This window comes from Physella acuta, unplaced genomic scaffold (genome assembly GCF_028476545.2).
Source record: "Physella acuta isolate Inbredline_101_S28 unplaced genomic scaffold, ASM2847654v3 ptg000225l, whole genome shotgun sequence".
NCBI classification, from domain to species: Eukaryota; Metazoa; Mollusca; class Gastropoda; family Physidae; genus Physella; species Physella acuta.
The window spans coordinates 846,481-870,328 of NW_026731744.1; the positions used below are offsets into that span (position 1 = coordinate 846,481).

The 23,848-nt window shown below is 40.2% G+C and overlaps 1 protein-coding gene across 16 annotated transcripts in view; it reads right to left on the bottom strand.

The window, feature by feature from the left end:
- The window catches only part of LOC131937921 (centrosome and spindle pole-associated protein 1), a 96,369-nt gene that overhangs the window by 58,988 nt on the left and 13,533 nt on the right, over positions 1-23,848 (bottom strand). For 10 of the 16 annotated variants that reach the window (XM_059295677.1, XM_059295672.1, XM_059295673.1 and 7 more), the window contains 11 exons: positions 22,152-22,361; positions 21,417-21,512; positions 21,111-21,233; positions 19,283-19,414; positions 15,668-15,811; positions 15,128-15,259; positions 11,152-11,319; positions 9,984-10,070; positions 8,458-8,556; positions 8,023-8,082; positions 6,215-6,280 (listed from right to left, as the gene is read on the bottom strand). In XM_059295677.1, the coding sequence (XP_059151660.1) occupies positions 6,215-6,280; positions 8,023-8,082; positions 8,458-8,556; positions 9,984-10,070; positions 11,152-11,319; positions 15,128-15,259; positions 15,668-15,811; positions 19,283-19,414; positions 21,111-21,233; positions 21,417-21,512; positions 22,152-22,361 (1,317 nt within the window). Of the gene's footprint in view, positions 1-6,214; positions 6,281-8,022; positions 8,083-8,457; positions 8,557-9,983; positions 10,071-11,151; positions 11,320-12,702; positions 12,835-15,127; positions 15,260-15,667; positions 15,812-19,282; positions 19,415-21,110; positions 21,234-21,416; positions 21,513-22,151; positions 22,362-23,848 lie in introns of all 16 variants that reach the window. The other 6 variants (XM_059295670.1, XM_059295674.1, XM_059295676.1 and 3 more) reach the window with 6 other exon arrangements.

The following is a 23,848-nucleotide window of genomic DNA, read 5'->3' on the forward strand; positions in this document are numbered from 1 at the left end:
CCACTGAGCCCACTAGACAACCAGACCACTGACCCCACTAGACCACTGACCCCACAAGACAACCAGACCACTGACCCCACAAGACCACTGACCCCACTAGACCACTGACCCCACTAGACAACTGACCCCACCAGACCACTGACCCCACTAGACAACCAGACCACTGACCCCACTAGACCACTGACCCCACTAGACCACTGAGCCAACTAGACCACTGACCCCACCAGACCACTGACCCCACTGACCCTACTAGACCACTGACCCCACTAGACCACTGAGCCAACTAGACAACCAGACCACTGACCCCACCAGACAACTGACCCCACTAGACCACTGACCCCACTAGACAACCAGACCACTGACCCCACTAGACAACCAGACCTCTGACCCCACCAGCCCACTAGACAACCAGACCACTGACCCCACCAGACCACTGACCCCACTAGACAACCAGACCACTGACCCCACTAGACAACCAGACCACTGACCCCACCAGACCACTGACCCCACTAGACGACCAGACCACTGACCCCACTAGACAACCAGACCACTGACCCCACAAGACAACCAGACCACTGACCCCACTAGACAACCAGACCACTGACCCCACAAGACAACCAGACCACTGACCCCACAAGACCACTGACCCCACAAGACAACTGACCCCACAAGACAACCAGACCACTGACCCCACAAGACAACCAGACCACTGGCCCCACTAGACCACTGACCCCACTAGACCACTGACCCCAGAAGACAACCAGACCACTGACCCCACTAGACCACTGACCCCACTAGACAACCAGACCACTGACCCCACTAGACCACTGACCCCACTAGACAACTAGACCACTGACCCCACTAGACCACTGACCACACAAGACAACCAGACCACTGACCCCAGAAGACAACCAGACCACTGACCCCACAAGACAACCAGACCACTGGCCCCACTAGACCACTGACCCCACTAGACCACTGACCCCAGAAGACAACCAGACCACTGACCCCACTAGACCACTGACCCCACTAGACAACCAGACCACTGACCCCACTAGACCACTGACCCCACTAGACAACCAGACCACTGACCCCACAAGACCACTGACCCCACTAGACAACCAGACCACTGACTCCACAAGACAACCAGACCACTGACCCCACCAGACCACTGACCCCACTAGACCACTGACCCCACCAGAACACTGACCCCACCAGACCACTGACCCCACTAGACCACTGACCCCACTAGACCACTGACCCCACTAGACCACTGACCCCACTAGACCACTGACCCCACTAGACAACCAGACCACTGACCCCACTAGACCACTGACCCCACTAGACAACCAGACCACTGACCCCACAAGACCACTGACCCCACTAGACCACTGACCCCACAAGACAACCAGACCACTGACCCCACTAGACAACCAGACCACACAAGACAACCAGACCACTGAGCCCACTAAACAACCAGACCACTGACCCCACCAGACCACTGACCCTACTAGACCACTGACCCCACAAGACAACCAGACCACTGACCCCACTAGACAACCAGACCACTGACCCCACTAGAACACTGCCCCCACTAGACCACTGACCCCACTAGACAACCAGACCACTGACCCCACAAGACAACCAGACCACTGACCCCACTAGACAACCAGACCACTGACCCCACTAGACCATTGACCCCACCAGAACATTGACCCCACTAGACCACTGACCCCATTAGACCACTGAGCCCACTAGACCACTGAGCCCACTAGACAACCAGACCACTGACCCCACTAGACAACTGACCCCACTAGACAACCAGACCACTGACCCCACAAGACAACCAGACCACTGACCCCACCAGACCACTGACCTCACAAGACAACCAGACCACTGACCCCACTAGACAACCAGACCACTGACCCCACAAGACAACCAGACCACTGACCCCACTAGACAACCAGACCACTGACCCAACTAGACAACCAGACCACTGACCCCACAAGACAACCAGACCACTGACCCCACCAGACAACCAGACCACTGACCCCACCAGACCACTGACCCCACTAGACCACTGACCCCACCAGACCACTGACCCCACCAGACCACTGACCCCACTAGACCACTGACCCCACTAGACCACTGACCCCACTAGACCACTGACCCCACTAGACCACTGAGCCCACTAGACAACCATACCACTGACCCCACCAGACCACTGACCCCACTAGACCACTGACCCCACTAGACCACTGAGCCCACTAGACAACCAGACCACTGACCCCACTAGACCACTGACCCCACAAGACAACCAGACCACTGACCCCACAAGACCACTGACCCCACTAGACCACTGACCCCACTAGACAACTGACCCCACCAGACCACTGACCCCACTAGACAACCAGACCACTGACCCCACTAGACCACTGACCCCACTAGACCACTGAGCCAACTAGACCACTGACCCCACCAGACCACTGACCCCACTGACCCTACTAGACCACTGACCCCACTAGACCACTGAGCCAACTAGACAACCAGACCACTGACCCCACCAGACAACTGACCCCACTAGACCACTGACCCCACTAGACAACCAGACCACTGACCCCACTAGACAACCAGACCTCTGACCCCACCAGCCCACTAGACAACCAGACCACTGACCCCACCAGACCACTGACCCCACTAGACAACCAGACCACTGACCCCACTAGACAACCAGACCACTGACCCCACCAGACCACTGATCCCACTAGACGACCAGACCACTGACCCCACTAGACAACCAGACCACTGACCCCACAAGACAACCAGACCACTGACCCCACTAGACAACCAGACCACTGACCCCACAAGACAACCAGACCACTGACCCCACAAGACCACTGACCCCACAAGACAACTGACCCCACAAGACAACCAGACCACTGAACCCACAAGACAACCAGACCACTGGCCCCACTAGACCACTGACCCCACTAGACCACTGACCCCAGAAGACAACCAGACCACTGACCCCACTAGACCACTGACCCCACTAGACAACCAGACCACTGACCCCACTAGACCACTGACCCCACTAGACAACTAGACCACTGACCCCACTAGACCACTGACCACACAAGACAACCAGACCACTGACCCCAGAAGACAACCAGACCACTGACCCCACTAGACAACCAGACCACTGACCCCACAAGACAACCAGACCACTGACCCCACTAGACAACCAGACCACTGACCCCACTAGACAACCAGACCACTGACCCCACAAGACAACCAGACCACTGACCCCACTAGACAACCAGACCACTGACCCCACAAGACAACCAGACCACTGACCCCACAAGACCACTGACCCCACAAGACAACTGACCCCACTAGACAACCAGACCACTGACCCCACTAGACAACCAGACCACTGACCCCACAAGACAACCAGACCACTGACCCCACTAGACCACTGACCCCACTAGACAACCAGACCACTGACCCCACTAGACCACTGACCCCACTAGACAACCAGACCACTGACCCCACAAGACAACCAGACCACTGACCCCACTAGACAACCAGACCACTGACCCCACAAGACAACCAGAACACTGACCCCACCAGACCACTGACCCCACCAGACCACTGACCCCACCAGACCACTGACCCCACAAGACAACTGACCCCACAAGACAACCAGACCACTGACCCCACAAGACAACCAGACCACTGACCCCACTAGACCACTGACCCCACAAGACAACCAGACCACTGACCCCACTAGACCACTGACCACACAAGACAACCAGACCACTGACCCCACAAGACAACCAGACCACTGACCCCACAAGACAACCAGACCACTCACCCCACAAGACAACCAGACCACTGACCCCACAAGACAACAAGACCACTGACACCACTAGACCACTGACCCCACAAGACAACCAGACCACTGACCCCACAAGACAACTGACCCCACTAGATCACTGACCCCACTAGACAACCAGACCACTGACCCCACTAGACCACTGACCCCACAAGACCACTGACCCCACTAGACAACCAGACCACTGACAACCACAAGACAACCAGACCACTGACCCCACTAGACAACCAGACCACTGACCCCACAAGACAACCAGACCACTGACCCCACCAGACCACTGACCCCACCAGACCACTGACCCCACCAGACCACTGACCCCACAAGACAACCAGACCACTGACCCCACAAGACAACCAGACCACTGACTCCACTAGACAACCAGACCACTGACCCCACAAGACAACAAGACCACTGACCCCACTAGACCACTGACCCCACTAGACCACTGACCCCACTAGACCACTGACCCCACTAGACAACCAGACCACTGACCCCACTAGACCACTGACCCCACAAGACAACCAGACCACTGACCCCACAAGACAACCAGACCACTGACCCCACAAGACAACCAGACCACTGACCCCACTAGACCACTGACCCCACTAGACCACTGACCCCACCAGACCACTGACCCCACCAGACCACTGACCCCACCAGACCACTGACCCCACTAGACAACCAGACCACTGACCCCACAAGACAACCAGACCACTGACTCCACAAGACCAGACCACTGACCCTACAAGACAACAAGACCACTGACCCCACTAGACCACTGACCCCACTAGACAACTGACCCCACTAGACCACTGACCCCACAAGACAACCAGACCACTGACCCCACCAGACCACTGAGCCAACTAGACAACCAGACCACTGACCCCACTAGACCACTGACCCCACTAGACCACTGACCCCACCAGACAACTGACCCCACCAGACAACTGACCCCACTAGACCACTGACCCCACCAGACCACTGACCCCACCAGACCACTGACCCCACCAGACCACTGACCCCACTAGACCACTGACCCCACTAGCCAACCAGACCACTGACCCCACCAGACCACTGACCCCACTAGACAACTGACCCCACTAGACCACTGAGCCAACTAGACAACCAGACCACTGACCCCACAAGACAACTAACCCCACAAGACAACTGACCCCACTAGACAACCAGACCACTGACCCCACTAGACAACTGACCCCACCAGACCACTGACCCCACTAGACCACTGACCCCACTAGACAACTGACCCCACTAGACCACTGACCCTACCAGACCACTGACCCCACCAGACCACTGACCCCACAAGACAACCAGACCACTGACCCCACTAGACCACTGACTCCACTAGACCACTGACCCCACTAGACCACTGACCCCACTAGACCACTGACCCCACAAGACAACCAGACCACTGACCCCACAAGACAACCAGACCACTGACCCCACTAGACAACTGACCCCACTAGACAACCAGACCACTGACCCCACTAGACCACTGACCCCACTAGACCACTGACCCCACTAGACAACCAGACCACTGACCCCACCAGACCACTGACCCCACTAGACAACCAGACCACTGACCCCACCAGACCACTGACCCCACTAGACCACTGACCCCACTAGACCACTGACCCCACTAGACCACTGACCCCACTAGACAACCAGACCACTGACCCCACCAGACCACTGACCCCACTAGACAACCAGACCACTGACCCCACTAGACAACCAGACCACTGACCCCACTAGACCACTGACCCCACAAGACAACAAGACCACTGACCCCACCAGACCACTGACCCCACAAGACAACCAGACCACTGACCCCACTAGACAACCAGACCACTGACCCCACTAGACCACTGACCCCACTAGACAACCAGACCACTGACCCCACTAGACAACCAGACCACTGACCCCACTAGACCACTGACCCCACAAGACAACCAGACCACTGACCCCACCAGACCACTGACCCCACTAGACAACCAGACCACTGACCCCACCAGACCACTGACCCCTCAAGACAACCAGACCACTGACCCCACTAGACCACTGACCCCACAAGACCACTGACCCCACTAGACCACTGACCCCACAAGACAACCAGACCACTGACCCCACTAGACAACTGACCCCACTAGACAACCAGACCACTGACCCCACTAGACAACCAGACCACTGACCCCACCAGACCACTGACCCCACAAGACAACCAGACCACTGACCCCACCAGACCACTGACCCCACCAGACAACTGACCCCAGTGACCCCCATTGACCCCCACCAAAGACTTACAGACTGTGCCTTCTGCCGCATCATATCATTGTACTCCTTGTTTCTCTCAGCTTCCTTTTCCTTCCTCTGGTAAACAGAAATTTTATACAGGTTAGAGGTCACAGGTCATAGGTTGCCTAGGTGACAGGTTTGTCTAAATATGGAAAACTTAAGAAAAAATCTTTTTTTTTAAATAAGAAAAGATTATGAAAGAAGAAAAGTTAAAAAAAAAACTGAAGAATTTTTTTTATTTTATTAAATATGGAATAACTAACGAAAAGCAAAAGTTTGTTTATAGAAGAAAACACTAAAGAGATATTTTTCAAAAACTAAGTTAGCGTTTATACATAAGTTACCAATTTGTTTACTAAAATAATGCAAGGGTTTATCTCATTATGTCTGCCTCGCCTTTAACGACTTCTGTGATCATTTACCTTCGGGAACAACCACAAATCTTAACACCTTTCAGTCAAATCTTAACACCTTTCAGTCAAATCTTAACACCTTTCAATCAAATTTTAACACCTTTCAGTCAAATCTTAACACCTTTCAGTCAAATCTTAACACCTTTCAGTCAAATCTTAACACCTTTCAGTCAAATCTTAACACCTTTCAATCAAATTCTAAACGTTCAATCAAACTGAGCTGAATCAAGGTTTATCAATGTATTTTTCGCCATGACATTCAACAGACAGCTCTACACCAATTAATGCTGACTTTACACCTATTAATGCTGACTTTACACCAATTAATGCTGACTTTACACCAATTAATGCTGACTTTACACCAATTAATGCTGACTTTACACCAATTAATGCTGACTTTACACCAATTAATGCTGACTTTACACCAATTAATGCTGACTTTACACCAATTAATGATGACTTATTAACACTGATTAATGCTGACTGTATTTTACACTAAATAATTCTGACTTTATTTACACTTATTAATGCTTTACTTCATTTCATTTTTAAGTTACATTTTTTAAATGACAAAATATATTTTTGGTTTTTAATCAAGGTTTAAAGATGTCTGTCTGAATCATGAGTTATGTTGCCTTAAATTTAAAAAAACCCCAGAAAGTTTCCTAATACATTGGTTCATTCTGACTTCTCAAAGTTGCCTAATATAAACATACAATCTGACTACTCTATCAAGATATATGAAGGTTATAGAAAATGCACTAGGAGAAAGTTATCATTAGTAGCAGCATTCATCAAACTTAAGCAGAAAGAATAGGTTGTTAAATAGCCGACTATTATTTGGTAGCTATTTCTACAGTTTAAAATATAAACAGCTCACCTTCTGCAACAATGAAAAAAAAAAGTAAAATCATAAATATCACAGTCAGGTAAAAAAAATATCATAAATATCAGTCAGGTGAAAAAAATATCATAAATATCACAGTCAGGTGAAAAAAAATATCACAGTCAGGTAAAAAAAAATATCATAAATATCACAGTCAGGTGAAAAAGAAAAATCATAAATATCACAGTCAGGTAAAAAAAATATCATAAATATCACTGCCAGGTGTAAAATAATCATAAATATATCACTTTTAGGTGAATAAAAAATTCTAACTTTTTCAGTTCAATTAGTCTCAATAAAAACACTTCCTTTTTTTAAAAAGTTTTAACACAGGAGGGTAATGACAGACAGATGGAAAGATGAGAAAGGCATTCAGTAAAAATTATCAAGTATATTGTGTAGGCTACTTCTCGAATGTTTTAGAAGTGAAAGTTATATCCAAACTATTATCTTGACTTATTATGACTGAAAAAGATTTTTACTAATCTAGTGTACTATGACTGAAATTATTAATTTACCTGAGCAGAATTAGAATAACGCAGCCCAGGAATGGTAGCATAAACTCCATCATCTTTTACCTGATAGAGCAAATATTCATTCAATGACTTCATCTTCATATCACAACACTGACATCTTCATATCACAACACTGACATCTTCATATCACAACACTGACATCTTCATATCACAACACTGACATCTTCATATCACAACACTGACATCTTCAACCTATAACAACAATGACATCTTCAACCTATCACAACACTGACATCTTCATATCACAACACTGACATCTTCATATCACAACACTGACATCTTCATATCACAACACTGACATCTTCATATCACAACACTGACATCTTCATATCACAACACTGACATCTTCAACTTATCACAACAATGACATCTTCAACCTATCACAACACAGATAGTCAGATAACTTCCGGAACCTACCAATGCAGATTTTTTATCAGCAAATCTGTTCTGGTCTCTCTCTGCTTTGGTTGCCAGAAACTGGTTGTACTCATCATTTCTCTCTTTCATCTTCTGCAACTGGAATCATCAGGAATAAAAATCTTATGTCATGTCAGGCAAAAATCTTATGTCATGTCAGGCAAAAATCATCTTATGTCATGTCAGGCAAAAATCATCAGTACGTATAGATTGACGTCTTAATGTTAAGTCTAATAATTTTGCATTTTTTTTTCTGTGAGTTGAAAGTGCAACTCATAAAGTTATTTGGCCATTTTAAAAATAAAAACCGTTTAAAAATCAAAAAGGAATTTCTAATTGACTAACACAACAGAAACAGCCAAAACAACCCAACTGAAGGATGTACGAAGGGAACTAACTTCTCTTACAGAATAAGGTTTAATATCCACCTCCTTTTGTTTTCTCAAGCGTTGTTGAACTAAATAAGATTGTCCTGAGTTAATGATGGGCAGCTTGTGTTCATAAGGGGAACACTGGTTAAACAATGGAAGTTGATGTAGGGGAACACTGGTTAAACAATGGAAGTTGATGTAGGGGAACACTGGTTAAACAATGGAAGTTGATGTAGGGGAACACTGGTTAAACAATGGAAGTTGATGTAGGGGAACACTGGTTAAACAATGGAAGTTGATGTAGGGGAACACTGGTTAAACAATGGAAGTTGATGTAGGGGAACACTGGTTAAACAATGGAAGTTGATGTAGGGGAACACTGGTTAAACAATGGAAGTTGATGTAGGGGAACACTGGTTAAACAATGGAAGTTGATGTAGGGGAACACTGGTTAAACAATGGAAGTTGATGTAGGCGAACACTGGTTAAACAATGGAAGTTGATGTAGGGGAACACTGGTTAAACAATGGAAGTTGATGTAGGGGAACACTGGTTAAACAATGGAAGTTGATGTAGGGGAACACTGGTTAAACAATGAAAGTTTGTAAATCTGTAAGGTATCATTTTATGATTTTCAAATAAAGAATATATATAAGGAACCTCCAGGCAAGGAACCTGTAGACAAGGAACCTGTAGACAAGGAACCTGTAGACAAGGAACCTGTAGACAAGGAACCTCTAGACAAGGAACCTGTAGACAAGGAACCTGTAGACAAGGAACGTAGAAAAGGAACCTCTAGACAAGGAACCTGTACACAAGGAACCTTTAGACAAGGAACCTTTAGACAAGGGACCTTTAAACAAGGATCCTGTAGACAAGGAACCTGTAGACAAGGAACCTGTTCACAAGGAACCTGTAGACAAGGAACCTGTACACAAGGAACCTCTAGACAAGGAATCTTTAGACAAGGAACCTGTTGACAAGGAACCTGTAGACAAGGAACCTGTAGACAAGGAACCTGTAGACAAGGAACCTGTAGACAAGGAACCTGTAGATAAGGAACCTTTAAACAAGGAACCTGTAGACAAGGAACCTGTAGACAAGGAACCTGTACACAAGGAACCTGTAGACAATGGACCCAATAAGAAAACTTACTTTGGCAGCATCACTCTCATTGCTGTTGAAGGTGGAGGCTTTATATTCATCTGTTTGCTCTTGTAGGGGGCGGGCTTGATAACCTTTCTGTAGGATACAAGTACAAGGGGTCAGGGGGGGTCCATGGGATCTGTACATGTGGTCTGGGGAGTCAATATTGTCAGTACATTTGGTTGGGGGAGGGGGTCAAGGATGTCAGTACATGTGGTCAGGGGGGGGGGGGGGTCAATGATGTCAGTACATGTGGACAGGGGGGGGGGGTCAATGATGTCAGTACATGTGGTCCACAATTTTGTTCTAGTGCTGTTCCCTCTTATTTCTTTTAGTTAGAAAGTATATATTTACAAACTGTTTAAAAACTTTAGTGGGAAACAAAACATCTGATTTTTTTTATTTCAACACAATTAGTTTAACATTTTCTTTATCAAATTTTTTGTATTATAAACAGTATTTCTATTAAGGTATTTTACTTATTGTTATATTTACTAATTGCCAAATACAAATTGTTACTTCAACAAATTGCCAATAAGAATTAAAAGTATCAAGAAATTAGTTTAGTACACTAATAATGAAACTGCAATAATTGCATTTGAAAAAAAAGTAAAAGTTAGTAGTGGACATAGAATAAGAATAAATATTTAAGACCCACAAACATTAGCAGCTGTTAAAATAATTTACGAATACAAAGTCAGAGAAAATTTGGATTATCAGAATAGCTTTGTGGAAGTTGAAAAAGTAGCAGGGAATGACATTAATATGTCTGCTTCATCTCTGATTAGGGTAAATATTTGAGTTAGGGTCAGATCAAAACAATAGTTAATCTAACTAAATGCTTGTAGCAATATGTCCTAATAAATAATCAAGAAAAAGATAATGTAAATAAAATAAAAAAATATGCAAACAAGGTACTACATTCTAAGAGAAAATATTTTGAACAGAATTATTTAAAGTGCAAAACTTAGTTAAAATTTTGGTTATATGAGGCATGAATGCAAATAACTTATATTTTCTGTATGGATCATTAATGGTGTGATCCACTGCTGTAAAGAAAATTATTTCTACAAATTCTAAATGTTAAGATTTTCTCCACTACTTCTAAGAGTTGAATAAAGGCGAGAGCTTGTTATTGTAAGAGCTTGTAATGGGTGCCAGAAATCAAAGAAAGTACTCGTATGGCTTTGTTGTAGATGTTTTGTCCCTGCAGGTTTAGGTGGACAGGTGGCTCCCTCTTGGCTTCTTTCAGTTTTTTGTCTTCAGCTCCAAGGTTGTGGAAGAGTCCAAACTCCTCAGACTCATCAACCTCCGGAGCTAAACCTAGATCAAATTTGTCTCCTCGCTGTCAAGCAAAAGGTCTCTTTAATGGCCAGGTGAACAAGATGAACTAGCAGTATAAAATCAGACTACTCTAACATGCATGAGAGAAGACTTGTGTTTAGGCGTGACTTACAGACCATTTCAGCAGCAATCACTTTCCAAGGTCATCTTAAGACTTTATTTTTTTGCTAATGTAATAATTCAGTAGCTGTATTCATATGCTAGTTTTGTATGTCAATAATGAAAGATTTATTTACCATAAAAAATGTGAAAGCACAATATTTTGAGACACTCTTGTAACTTATCTGTTTAATAATAGCTCTACCTTAATTAACTGTCAGTAGCCTCTACCAATCAATGATGAGACATAAAAACATGGACTACAGGGTAAGTAGGGAGGAAATAACTATTTGATCACTTATACCAGCTTATACCAGCTTATACCAGTTTCACAGATCTGCTCATTTACAATAACATTTATAAAATTGAATGAGATATTTTTATCACTGTTAGCTTAATGTTGCAATCACCACAGCTATGAACCTGAGTTAGTAAGCTATGGGATGTATTAATTCACAGCTATGGGATGTATTAATTCACAGCTATGGGATGTATTAATTCACAGCTATGGGATGTATTAATTCACAGCTATGGGATGTTCTAATTCACAGCTATGGGATGTATTAATTCACAACTATGGGATGTATTAATTCACAGCTATGGGATGTATTAATTCACAGCTATGGGATGTAATAATTCACAGCTATGGGATGTATTAATTCACAGCTATGGGATGTATTAATTCACAGCTATGGGATGTATTAATTCACAGCTATGGGATGTTCTAATTCACAGCTATGGGATGTATTAATTCACAGCTATGGGATGTATTAATTCACAGCTATGGGATGTATTAATTCACAACTATGGGCCTCAGTTAGTAAGCTATGGGATGTATTAATTCACTTTGAGCGTAAGTTAAGATACTACAGATAGAGTTCTTATACAGGAACTAGCATGATGTTATGGGAACAAAATACGATAAACTTTGATAATAAATAGATCAGTAGTGCAAAACTCTAAAGATGAGTAAGGTGGGGGGGGGGGGGGGGCAGGTTTTTATGTGATCTACTAGTCCAAAGATCGTGTGAATAGATGAACACAGGTGAAGAAGTGACCACTGGAAACAGTGTGATGAACACAGGTGAAGAAGTGACCACTGGAAACAGTGTGATGAACACAGGTGAAGAAGTGACCACTGGAAACAGTGTGATGAACACAGGTGAAGAAGTGACCACTGGAAACAGTGTGATGAACACAGGTGAAGGAGTGTCCACTGGAAACAGTGTGATGAACACAGGTGAAGAAGTGACCACTGGACACAATGAACGGACCAGTCTGTCACCTTGATGGCCAGATATTCGTTGTATTCACGATTTCTTTCCTCCTCCATTTGTCTCAGGCGATCAAATCGCTTGTCATCTTTAAATAGAACAGCGCCAGTTTGTGTCCTGGGCGCTACATGCTCCAAGCTTCTCTACAGAGTTAGATATAGGTAGACATACAGTAATTACATTAATTAGGTTAATTAGATGGTGACAAAGCAGAATGGGAAGGTTTCAAAAGCAGATAATGAAAAATATGGAGTATTTATAGGCATGGCAAGTGAGCTGACAACATCACTCAGCTGACAAGATCACTAATCTGACAAGATCGCTAATCTGACAAGATCACTAATCTGACAAGATCACTAATCTGACAAGATCACTAATCTGACAAGATCACTAATCTGACAAGATCACTAATCTGACAAGATCACTAATCTGACAAGATCACTAATCTGATAAGATCACTCAGCTGAAAAGATCACTTAACTTACAAGATCATTCAGCTGAAAAGATCATTAAAGTGACAGGATCTCTTATCTGACAAGATCGCTAATCTGACAAGATCACTAATCTGACAAGATCACTAATCTGACAAGATCACTAATCTGACAAGATCACTAATCTGACAAGATCACTAATCTGACAAGATCACTAATCTGACAAGATCACTAATCTGACAAGATCACTAATCTGACAAGATCACTAATCTGACAAGATCACTAATCTGATAAGATCACTCAGCTGAAAAGATCACTTAACTTACAAGATCATTCAGCTGAAAAGATCATTAAAGTGACAGGATCTCTTATCTGACAAGATCGCTAATCTGACAAGATCACTAATCTGACAAGATCACTAATCTGACAAGATCACTAATCTGACAAGATCACTAATCTGACAAGATCACTAATCTGACAAGATCACTAATCTGACAAGATCACTAATCTGACAAGATCACTAATCTGACAAGATCACTAATCTGATAAGATCACTCAGCTGAAAAGATCACTTAACTTACAAGATCATTCAGCTGAAAAGATCATTAAAGTGACAGGATCTCTTATCTGACAAGATCACTAATCTGACAAGATCACTAATCTGACAAGACCAACACACCCAATGCTCAGATTTTGTCTAAACATTCAACAAGAAAGTGTGGCCTATCTGTGATGCTCCTCTTCATGTCTCTTCTGCTAATTGCAGTTGTACAATAGTTTACTCCTTTTTACATTTAACTTGTACAATAGTTTACTCCTTTATCTTTTATGTTGAATAATATTCATTACTTTGCTTTCAATTGAAACTTTGTCCTTTACTCCCAATCATTTTTAAGATGCAGTTTGTAACAATATATCTAATCAAATGAAACATTGTTCTAATAAAGAGAAATGAGCTGGATAAGATTATCAAACATTAGTCGTTGTGTGTAAACACTGAAGGTCAGATGTCATGTTGATTTTTTAAAATAATAAATATAATAAGGCCAAGAAAAAAATCAAGAAAGTGTTATCTATTAGTTTCCTCATGAGATATCCCTTCATTTGGTTTCACACTCAACCAGAGATGTTTCAAATCAGTTCAATGTACTCTAGACAGGAGAACTTTTTCCCTTTACCCAAACTTTGGGGGGGGGGGGGGGCAGCTGTGTACACATAGCAAGTGTATACCAACACAATTCAAATGTATGCGTACACATACACATCATGGTTAGTTGTACACATATTACATGAAAGTCAATATATTGATGGTTAGTTAACATACATATATCAAGGTTAGTTGAAATACACATATCAAGGTTAGTTGACATACATATATCAAGGTTAGTTGAAATACACATATCAAGGTTAGTTGACATACATATATCAAGGTTAGTTGAAATACACATATCAAGGTTAGTTGACATACATATATCAAGGTTAGTTGACATACATATATCAAGGTTAGTTGACATACATATATCAAGGTTAGTTGACATACATATATCAAGGTTAGTTGTACATACATATATCAAGGTTAGTTGACATACATATATCAAGGTTAGTTGTACATACATATATCAAGGTTAGTTGACATACATATATCAAGGTTAGCTGACAATGACAGAAGTACAACTAAACATATTGATAGTTCAGCCCATTTTACAGACTGCTATACATGTAACATTTAACAGTAAAGGTGGAGATATTACTTGGGAGGGGTCAGGTTAGTTGGGAGGGGTCAGGTTAGTTGGGAGGGGTCAGGTTAGTTGGGAGGGGTCAGGTTAGTTGGGAGGGGTCAGGTTAGTTGGGAGGGGTCAGGTTAGTTTGGTGGGGTCAGGTTAGTTGGGAGGGGTCAGGTTAGTTTGGTGGGGTCAGGTTAGTTTGGTGGGGTCAGGTTAGTCAGGCAGACCAAAGCACTGGTAGCGTGTACATGAAGCAGCAAGACAAATCTAGTGGCCTATACCTTCCTCTGCTGCAGCTCATTGTACTCCTTCCTCCTCTCCTCATTCAACCTCCTCCTGTTCTCCTCATATCCTCCCAGAGGAAGAGGCTCCTCCTCTGTACTCAGCCTGGCCTGTTTGTTGCCTGCTGTTTTCTACAGTAGTACAAGAGACAAGCATTAACACTTGACTTCATCATCAGCTCTATTTGTTCTAGACTCATCAGCTCTATTTGTTCTAGACTCATCAGCTCTATTTGTTCTAGACTCATCAGCTCTATTTGTTCTACTCTCATCAGCTCTATTTGTTCTAGACTCATCAGCTCTATTTGTTCTAGACTCATCAGCTCTATTTGTTCTAGACTCATCAGCTCTATTTGTTCTAGACTCATCAGCTCTATTTGTTCTAGACTCATCAGCTCTATTAATTCTAGACTCATCAGCTCTATTTGTTCTAGACTCATCAGCTCTATTTGTTCTAGACTCATCAGGTCGCGCTCAGCTCCAAGAAAAGTTCACAGAGTAAGTGGATAGAAAACTTTGAGCAAGTTAAAATCATGGTACCTTCATTAGCATTTCTCTGTATTCTCTGCGCCTTTCTTCATTTAATTTCCTTTTATTGTCGTCGTATGTTCCTATTGGCAGTGCTTCGTCCTCCACTATTTCACTGGCTGGTGCACTTTTATTGGATCGTCTACCTAATTTTCCCTGGTTTAAGTTACAATATGTCAAACTTTTATTGGATCGTCTACCTAATTTTCCCTGGTTTAAGTTACAATATGTCAAACTTTTATTGGATCTTCTACCTAATTTTCCCTGGTTTAAGTTACAATATGTCAAACTTTTATTGGATCTTCTACCTAATTTTCCCTGGTTTAAGTTACAATATGTCAAACTTTTATTGGATCTTCTACCTAATTTTCCCTGGTTTAAGTTACAATATGTCAAACTTTTATTGGATCTTCTACCTAATTTTCCCTGGTTTAAGTTACAATATGTCAAACTTTTATTGGATCTTCTACCTAATTTTCCCTGGTTCAAGTTACAATATGTCAAACTTTTATTGGATCTTCTACCTAATTTTCCCTGGTTCAAGTTACAATATGTCAAACTTTTATTGGATCTTCTACCTAATTTTCCCTGGTTCAAGTTACAATATGTCAAACTTTTATTGGATCTTCTACCTAATTTTCCCTGGTTCAAGTTACAATATGTCAAACTTTTATTGGATCTTCTACCTAATTTTCCCTGGTTCAAGTTACAATATGTCAAACTTTTATTGGATCTTCTACCTAATTTTCCCTGGTTCAAGTTACAATATGTCAAACTTTTATTGGATCTTCTACCTAATTTTCCCTGGTTTAAGTTACAATATGTCAAACTTTTATTGGATCTTCTACCTAATTTTCCCTGGTTTAAGTTACAATATGTCAAACTTTTATTGGATCTTCTACCTAATTTTCCCTGGTTTAAGTTACAATATGTCAAACTTTTATTGGATCTTCTACCTAATTTTCCCTGGTTTAAGTTACAATATGTCAAACTTTTATTGGATCTTCTACCTAATTTTCCCTGGTTTAAGTTACAATATGTCAAACTTTTATTGGATCTTCTACCTAATTTTCCCTGGTTCAAGTTACAATATGTCAAACTTTTATTGGATCTTCTACCTAATTTTCCCTGGTTCAAGTTACAATATGTCAAACTTTTATTGGATCTTCTACCTAATTTTCCCTGGTTCAAGTTACAATATGTCAAACTTTTATTGGATCTTCTACCTAATTTACCCTGGTTCAAGTTACAATATGTCAAACTTTTATTGGATCTTCTACCTAATTTTCCCTGGTTTAAGTTACAATATGTCAAACTTTTATTGGATCTTCTACCTAATTTTCCCTGGTTTAAGTTACAATATGTCAAACTTTTATTGGATCTTCTACCTAATTTTCCCTGGTTTAAGTTACAATATGTCAAACTTTTATTGGATCTTCTACCTAATTTTCCCTGGTTTAAGTTACAATATGTCAAACTTTTATTGGATCTTCTACCTAATTTTCCCTGGTTTAAGTTACAATATGTCAAACTTTTATTGGATCTTCTACCTAATTTTCCCTGGTTCAAGTTACAATATGTCAAACTTTTATTGGATCTTCTACCTAATTTTCCCTGGTTTAAGTTACAATATGTCAAACTTTTATTGGATCTTCTACCTAATTTTCCCTGGTTTAAGTTACAATATGTCAAACTTTTATTGGATCTTCTACCTAATTTTCCCTGGTTTAAGTTACAATATGTCAAACTTTTATTGGATCTTCTACCTAATTTTCCCTGGTTTAAGTTACAATATGTCAAACTTTTATTGGATCTTCTACCTAATTTTCCCTGGTTTAAGTTACAGTATGTCAAACTTTTATTGGATCTTCTACCTAATTTTCCCTGGTTTAAGTTACAATATGTCAAACTTTTATTGGATCTTCTACCTAATTTTCCCTGGTTCAAGTTACAATATGTCAAACTTTTATTGGATCTTCTACCTAATTTTCCCTGGTTCAAGTTACAATATGTCAAACTTTTATTGGATCTTCTACCTAATTTTCCCTGGTTTAAGTTACAATATGTCAAACTTTTATTGGATCTTCTACCTAATTTTCCCTGGTTTAAGTTACAATATGTCAAACTTTTATTGGATCTTCTACCTAATTTTCCCTGGTTTAAGTTACAATATGTCAAACTTTTATTGGATCTTCTACCTAATTTTCCCTGGTTTAAGTTACAATATGTCAAACTTTTATTGGATCTTCTACCTAATTTTCCCTGGTTCAAGTTACAATATGTCAAACTTTTATTGGATCTTCTACCTAATTTTCCCTGGTTTAAGTTACAATATGTCAAACTTTTATTGGATCTTCTACCTAATTTTCCCTGGTTTAAGTTACAATATGTCAAACTTTTATTGGATCTTCTACCTAATTTTCCCTGGTTTAAGTTACAATATGTCAAACTTTTATTGGATCTTCTACCTAATTTTCCCTGGTTCAAGTTACAATATGTCAAACTTTTATTGGATCTTCTACCTAATTTTCCCTGGTTCAAGTTACAATATGTCAAACTTTTATTGGATCTTCTACCTAATTTTCCCTGGTTTAAGTTACAATATGTCAAACTTTTATTGGATCTTCTACCTAATTTTCCCTGGTTCAAGTTACAATATGTCAAACTTTTATTGGATCTTCTACCTAATTTTCCCTGGTTCAAGTTACAATATGTCAAACTTTTATTGGATCTTCTACCTAATTTTCCCTGGTTTAAGTTACAATATGTCAAACTTTTATTGGATCTTCTACCTAATTTTCCCTGGTTCAAGTTACAATATGTCAAACTTTTATTGGATCTTCTACCTAATTTTCCCTGGTTTAAGTTACAATATGTCAAACTTTTATTGGATCTTCTACCTAATTTTCCCTGGTTCAAGTTACAATATGTCAAACTTTTATTGGATCTTCTACCTAATTTTCCCTGGTTTAAGTTACAATATGTCAAACTTTTATTGGATCTTCTACCTAATTTTCCCTGGTTCAAGTTACAATATGTCAAACTTTTATTGGATCTTCTACCTAATTTTCCCTGGTTCAAGTTACAATATGTCAAACTTTTATTGGATCTTCTACCTAATTTTCCCTGGTTTAAGTTACAATATGTCAAACTTTTATTGGATCTTCTACCTAATTTTCCCTGGTTTAAGTTACAATATGTCAAACTTTTATTGGATCTTCTACCTAATTTTCCCTGGTTCAAGTTACAATATGTCAAACTTTTATTGGATCTTCTACCTAATTTTCCCTGGTTTAAGTTACAATATGTCAAACTTTTATTGGATCTTCTACTTAATTTTCCCTGGTTCAAGTTACAATATGTAAATTGGTTCACATCTTCCTTAAGTTGATCAGAAAGTGGGCCACTACTCAGTGACTACTGACTAAAGTACAAACTTATCAAAAAGTGGGTCATCACTGCCTAAAGCAGTGAAATTATAAAAAAGTGGGTCACCATTATTTTTAAAATTATTTAAAACACATTTTTTTCAACACATAACAGATCTCAAATTTCTGTCAAACTGAACTCAAAAAATAAAAAAGATTTTTATAATGAAAAATAAATAAAAATAACAGTCCAAGCTACCTGTCTGAGCATTTCATTATATTCTTTCTGGCGCTCAAGGTTTAGTTTTTTCCTGTAATCTTCGTACCCACCCACTGGCAGCACATCTTCCTCTACTGCTACTGTGTGTGGCCGGTTATTAGAAACTCCTTCCTGTATAAGCGAGTTCTCATTTTATCATTTTATTCTACCTTCAAGTTTTTAAAGCAACTGTTCCTAAACATTATGAGCACTCACAAGCAGGCCTACCAGACATCTTTCGCTATTAAAAAGCTGATTGTGGATTTCTTTTTAAAATGTGTATGCCTAATAACAAATTCATAAATTTTAATGTGTAGGTCTAAAATTGACATGTTCATACAATTTTTATAAGTAGGCCTGATATCAACAAGTTCATAAAATTTGATGTGTTGTTAGCCAATTATATGTTGTTTCTGATTTTATTTAATAAGAAGAAACACAAGCAAAATATACTTGAAATGTTAGCAAAAAGCAGCATTAAGAGATGACTAGAGTTACATTTGAAATAAATCAGTAAATCTATTCCAGTAATAAATTTAAAAAATCTAATTAAAAATGACCTTTGTAACGAATTAAAGAAGAGAGTAGTTAAAAACAAAGCCAGGATGATGTTCTGCTACTACATCAAGTTAACAAATTGTACATGTCATTTGACTTCCATTGAGAAATTGCTTTAGAACAAATTTTGTACAAAAAAATTCCATAAAAACGTTTAAATAACAAGCTTTTAAGTAATAATGCACTAAAAAGGGGAAAATAATGATTTTCTTTAAAAATATAATAATACACTACTATTTAAATAATTATAATGAAAAGCGTGACTTTGAAACGTATCTGAGTTAGAAGTGCCTGACATTTCACTCGGCAGTTTTGATTTATGATGACATAGGAAGCAAGTTAACTCTTTAATTCATTGTTTTTCGCAATCCAAGTTTTTAATTGTAAATCTGGTCATGATAACACTAGAGCGGCCATTTTTCATTGTATTTACTTCTTGTCGTTTTCTCGTTAGATTGATTTTGTATTTTATAGAATTTTTTTGTAAAACAACTCGAAAAACTGCATTTTTTAATCACTGCTGAATGCTGTTCAGCGGCTGCGTCGAGACGTTTACGTTGCCACATTATAAAAAAAATCAATTAGTATAAATATTTTAAAGACTAACCCGATCCATGATTTTTGTAGAAAAATGGACGGACTTTCATTTTCTATGAATAAGAACTCATGAAAAATAAATCTTATTATTAATTTTCCAGACAGAAGTGTATTTATTGCCTGAAAAAATCAACTCTTTATTTTTTCTTCTTTAAAACTAAGTAATTACCTTTCTTCAATAAATAAATAATTAAAATTAATATCAGTGTGTAGGGCATTCAATTACGATTAATTTTTATCATAATGTGTGGGGTTTAAATCAATGGGTAAAAAGATATTTGTCATTTAGCCGCAGGGGTACTGAAAAAAATGAGTGAAAAAAATAATTCCGGTAAAACGTGAAAATAATTACGGGCTTAGAGAGTTAAATAGAAGCTTGTAAAATTTTACCTCAAGCTGATGATGACTCATTAAATAAGTAACATCAAAAGTTCTGCATTAAAAACTAAAATCATTGAGCAAAAAACCGTCAGGGGTGTTATATTCTCTAGTTATAAAAATGGCAATTACATCAACTAGAGTAAAAGCAAAAGAACAAATGGTTTTTACATCAATATTCTAAAAGCCACAGAAAAAGTTTTACAGAAATAAAAGCAAAATAGAAAGACATCTTGAACCATCACCAAATTTTTGAGGCAAGCAGATGGCAGGTACAAAATGTGTAGGCCACTACCTTCTTTTGCTCTTCCCAGCGCTTACGATATCTGTCTGCTTCATCTTTGGCCTCAGCTATTTTATCCTGAATGTTCTTTAAACTATCATCAAACTGCTGGTCGGCTGCTGGCTCCTCCATCCTCTGCAGCCAAAAATAAAACTAGTTTTAGAGCCACCAAGTTTTAGAGCCACCAAGTTTTAGAGCCACCAAGTTTTATAGCCCAGAGGAAATTCCAAACTTCAATGAGACACCAGATTCTATGGCTGAGCATTACAAGTCCTTACATCAAGTGGACATAGTGCTATTCAAACTAAAGGTTTCTACCTTGGCTAATTGCTTTGTATCTCCTCTGCTAACATCTTTGTTGTTCACTTTCTCAGGGGACTTTTTGCCAGGATATGGAGGAGGCTTGCCTGCATGCTATGTGTTGTTGACAAATATTTTCTTACAACTTTACATTCAAATATGCTGTTCACTATCCACATTAAATCAAATGCATTATGACAGAAAATGTTCATTAAGTGCTATGGGATTGTTAATTGGTTATATAGTTATAAGAAAAACGCCTGAACATATTTTGTTTAGCACTATGTTAAACTACCTAGGTGGGTAGTTAATCATTTCTAGCTACTGACTAGCTGAATCATTTCTAGCTACTGACTAGCTGAATCATTTCTAGCTCAAGCTTTCGCCATGCAGTAAGGACAGAATAGGTAACAAAAAGTGGCTACTTATAAAAGAAGTTGGATAAGAAACAAAGTGTGATGAATGCAACATGATTTTACCAACATGGGAGATAGAAGGTTTTAACGCAAAAAATAAACATTGTGAAATGAAAAAGAAAAAATTTGTCACTTATAATTTTAAATTTCAATGTAATGAACAGGTAAATAGTTTTGTATTATGCCAAGATAAAATAGTTATACTGCAGTAAATGCCATACTGACAAAACTTTCCCAAGCTTCAAGTTATTCTATCAAAGTGTAATAGACCTCAGTCATAATCAAAACACAATCAATACCAAGGGGAAAGAACTGACACAAAAGATGAGTTATCTACCTTAGAGTTCTGCTGCTCCCACAGTCTGTGGTACTCATCCCTGTCAACATTTCCTCGCACCTTCCCCACAGGGGGCTTTCCCCCACCCCCCAGCAGTGGATTGTGTTGTCTGAGGCGCTCCTCTTCCTCACGTTTTTCACGCTCCACCTCCCGGATGATCTGGGCGGTGTCTAAAACCCCAGCTCCACGTTTCATGTTGGTCTCTTGGGCCTGGGGAGAACGTCAAAGGTTACAAGGTCAAACCCACAAGGTCAAAGGTTACAAGGTCAAACTCACGAGAGGGTCAAAGGTTACAAGGTCAAACTCACAAGAAGGTCAAAGGTTACAAGGTCAAACTCTCAAGAAGGTCAATGGTTACACGGTCAAACTCACATGAAGGTTACAGGCTACAAGGTGAAAGAAATTAATTTTAAATGTATCCAACGAGGTGGTCATGGTTAGGAGTAAATTGTTTCACTCCACGCTCATAGTAAGTCCATTACCTAGATGTTCTATGTACGCTCATAGTAAGTCCATTACCTAGATGTTCTAGGTACGCTCATAGTAAGTCCATTACCTAGATGTTCTATGTACACTCATAGTAAGTCCATAACCTAGATGTTCTATGTACGCTCATAGTAAGTCCATTACCTAGATGTTCTATGTACGCTCATAGTAAGTCCATTACCTAGATGTTCTATGTACGCTCATAGTAAGTCCATTACCTAGATGTTCTATGTACGCTCATAGTAAGTCCATTACCTAGATGTTCTATGTAAGCTCATAGTAAGTCCATAACCTAGATGTTCTATGTACGCTCATAGTAAGTCCATTACCTAGATGTTCTATGTACGCTCATAGTAAGTCCATTACCTAGATGTTCTATGTACGCTCATAGTAAGTCCATTACCTAGATGTTCTATGTACGCTCATAGTAAGTCCATTACCTAGATGTTCTATGTACGCTCATAGTAAGTCCATTACCTAGATGTTCTATGTATGCTCATAGTAAGTCCATTACCTAGATGTTCTATGTACGCTCATAGTAAGTCCATTACCTAGATGTTCTATGTACGCTCATAGTAAGTCCATTACCTAGATGTTCTATGTACACATTACCTAGATGTCCTATGTACACATTACCTAGATGTTCTATGTACACATTACCTAGATGTCCTATGTACACATTACCTAGATGTTCTATGTACACATTACCTAGATGTCCTATGTACACATTACCTAGATGTTCTATGTGACAAGACCTTCATGTCATCCAGCTAGAGTTTCTAACATTGTTTCATTAGATATTACAAAAATTATATTCTAGTATTGGAGACAATTGCATCTGGAAAGTTTGAACAAAATTGCTGCATTTTTAAAGTGTTGAAATTAAGTTGCAAGATTAACCACACCCTTACACTTACAAACATGTTGTGAACTAAAAAAGCTTTTAAAAAACAATAGCTTTTCTTGACACAATATATATATCTTAACACATGTATCAAATTATTGTAATCACTAAACAAATACTAAATGAAACTTTTTGTGTTTAAAAACACTATATCTTAACACATGTATCAAATTATTGTAATCACTAAACAAATATTAAATGAAAATTTTTGTGTTTAAAAGCTAAGAGAAAAATTCATTTAAAAAAATGTTTTAATAAGATTTTATGTAATAATGCACTAAAAAGTAGAAAATAAATGAATTTTTAA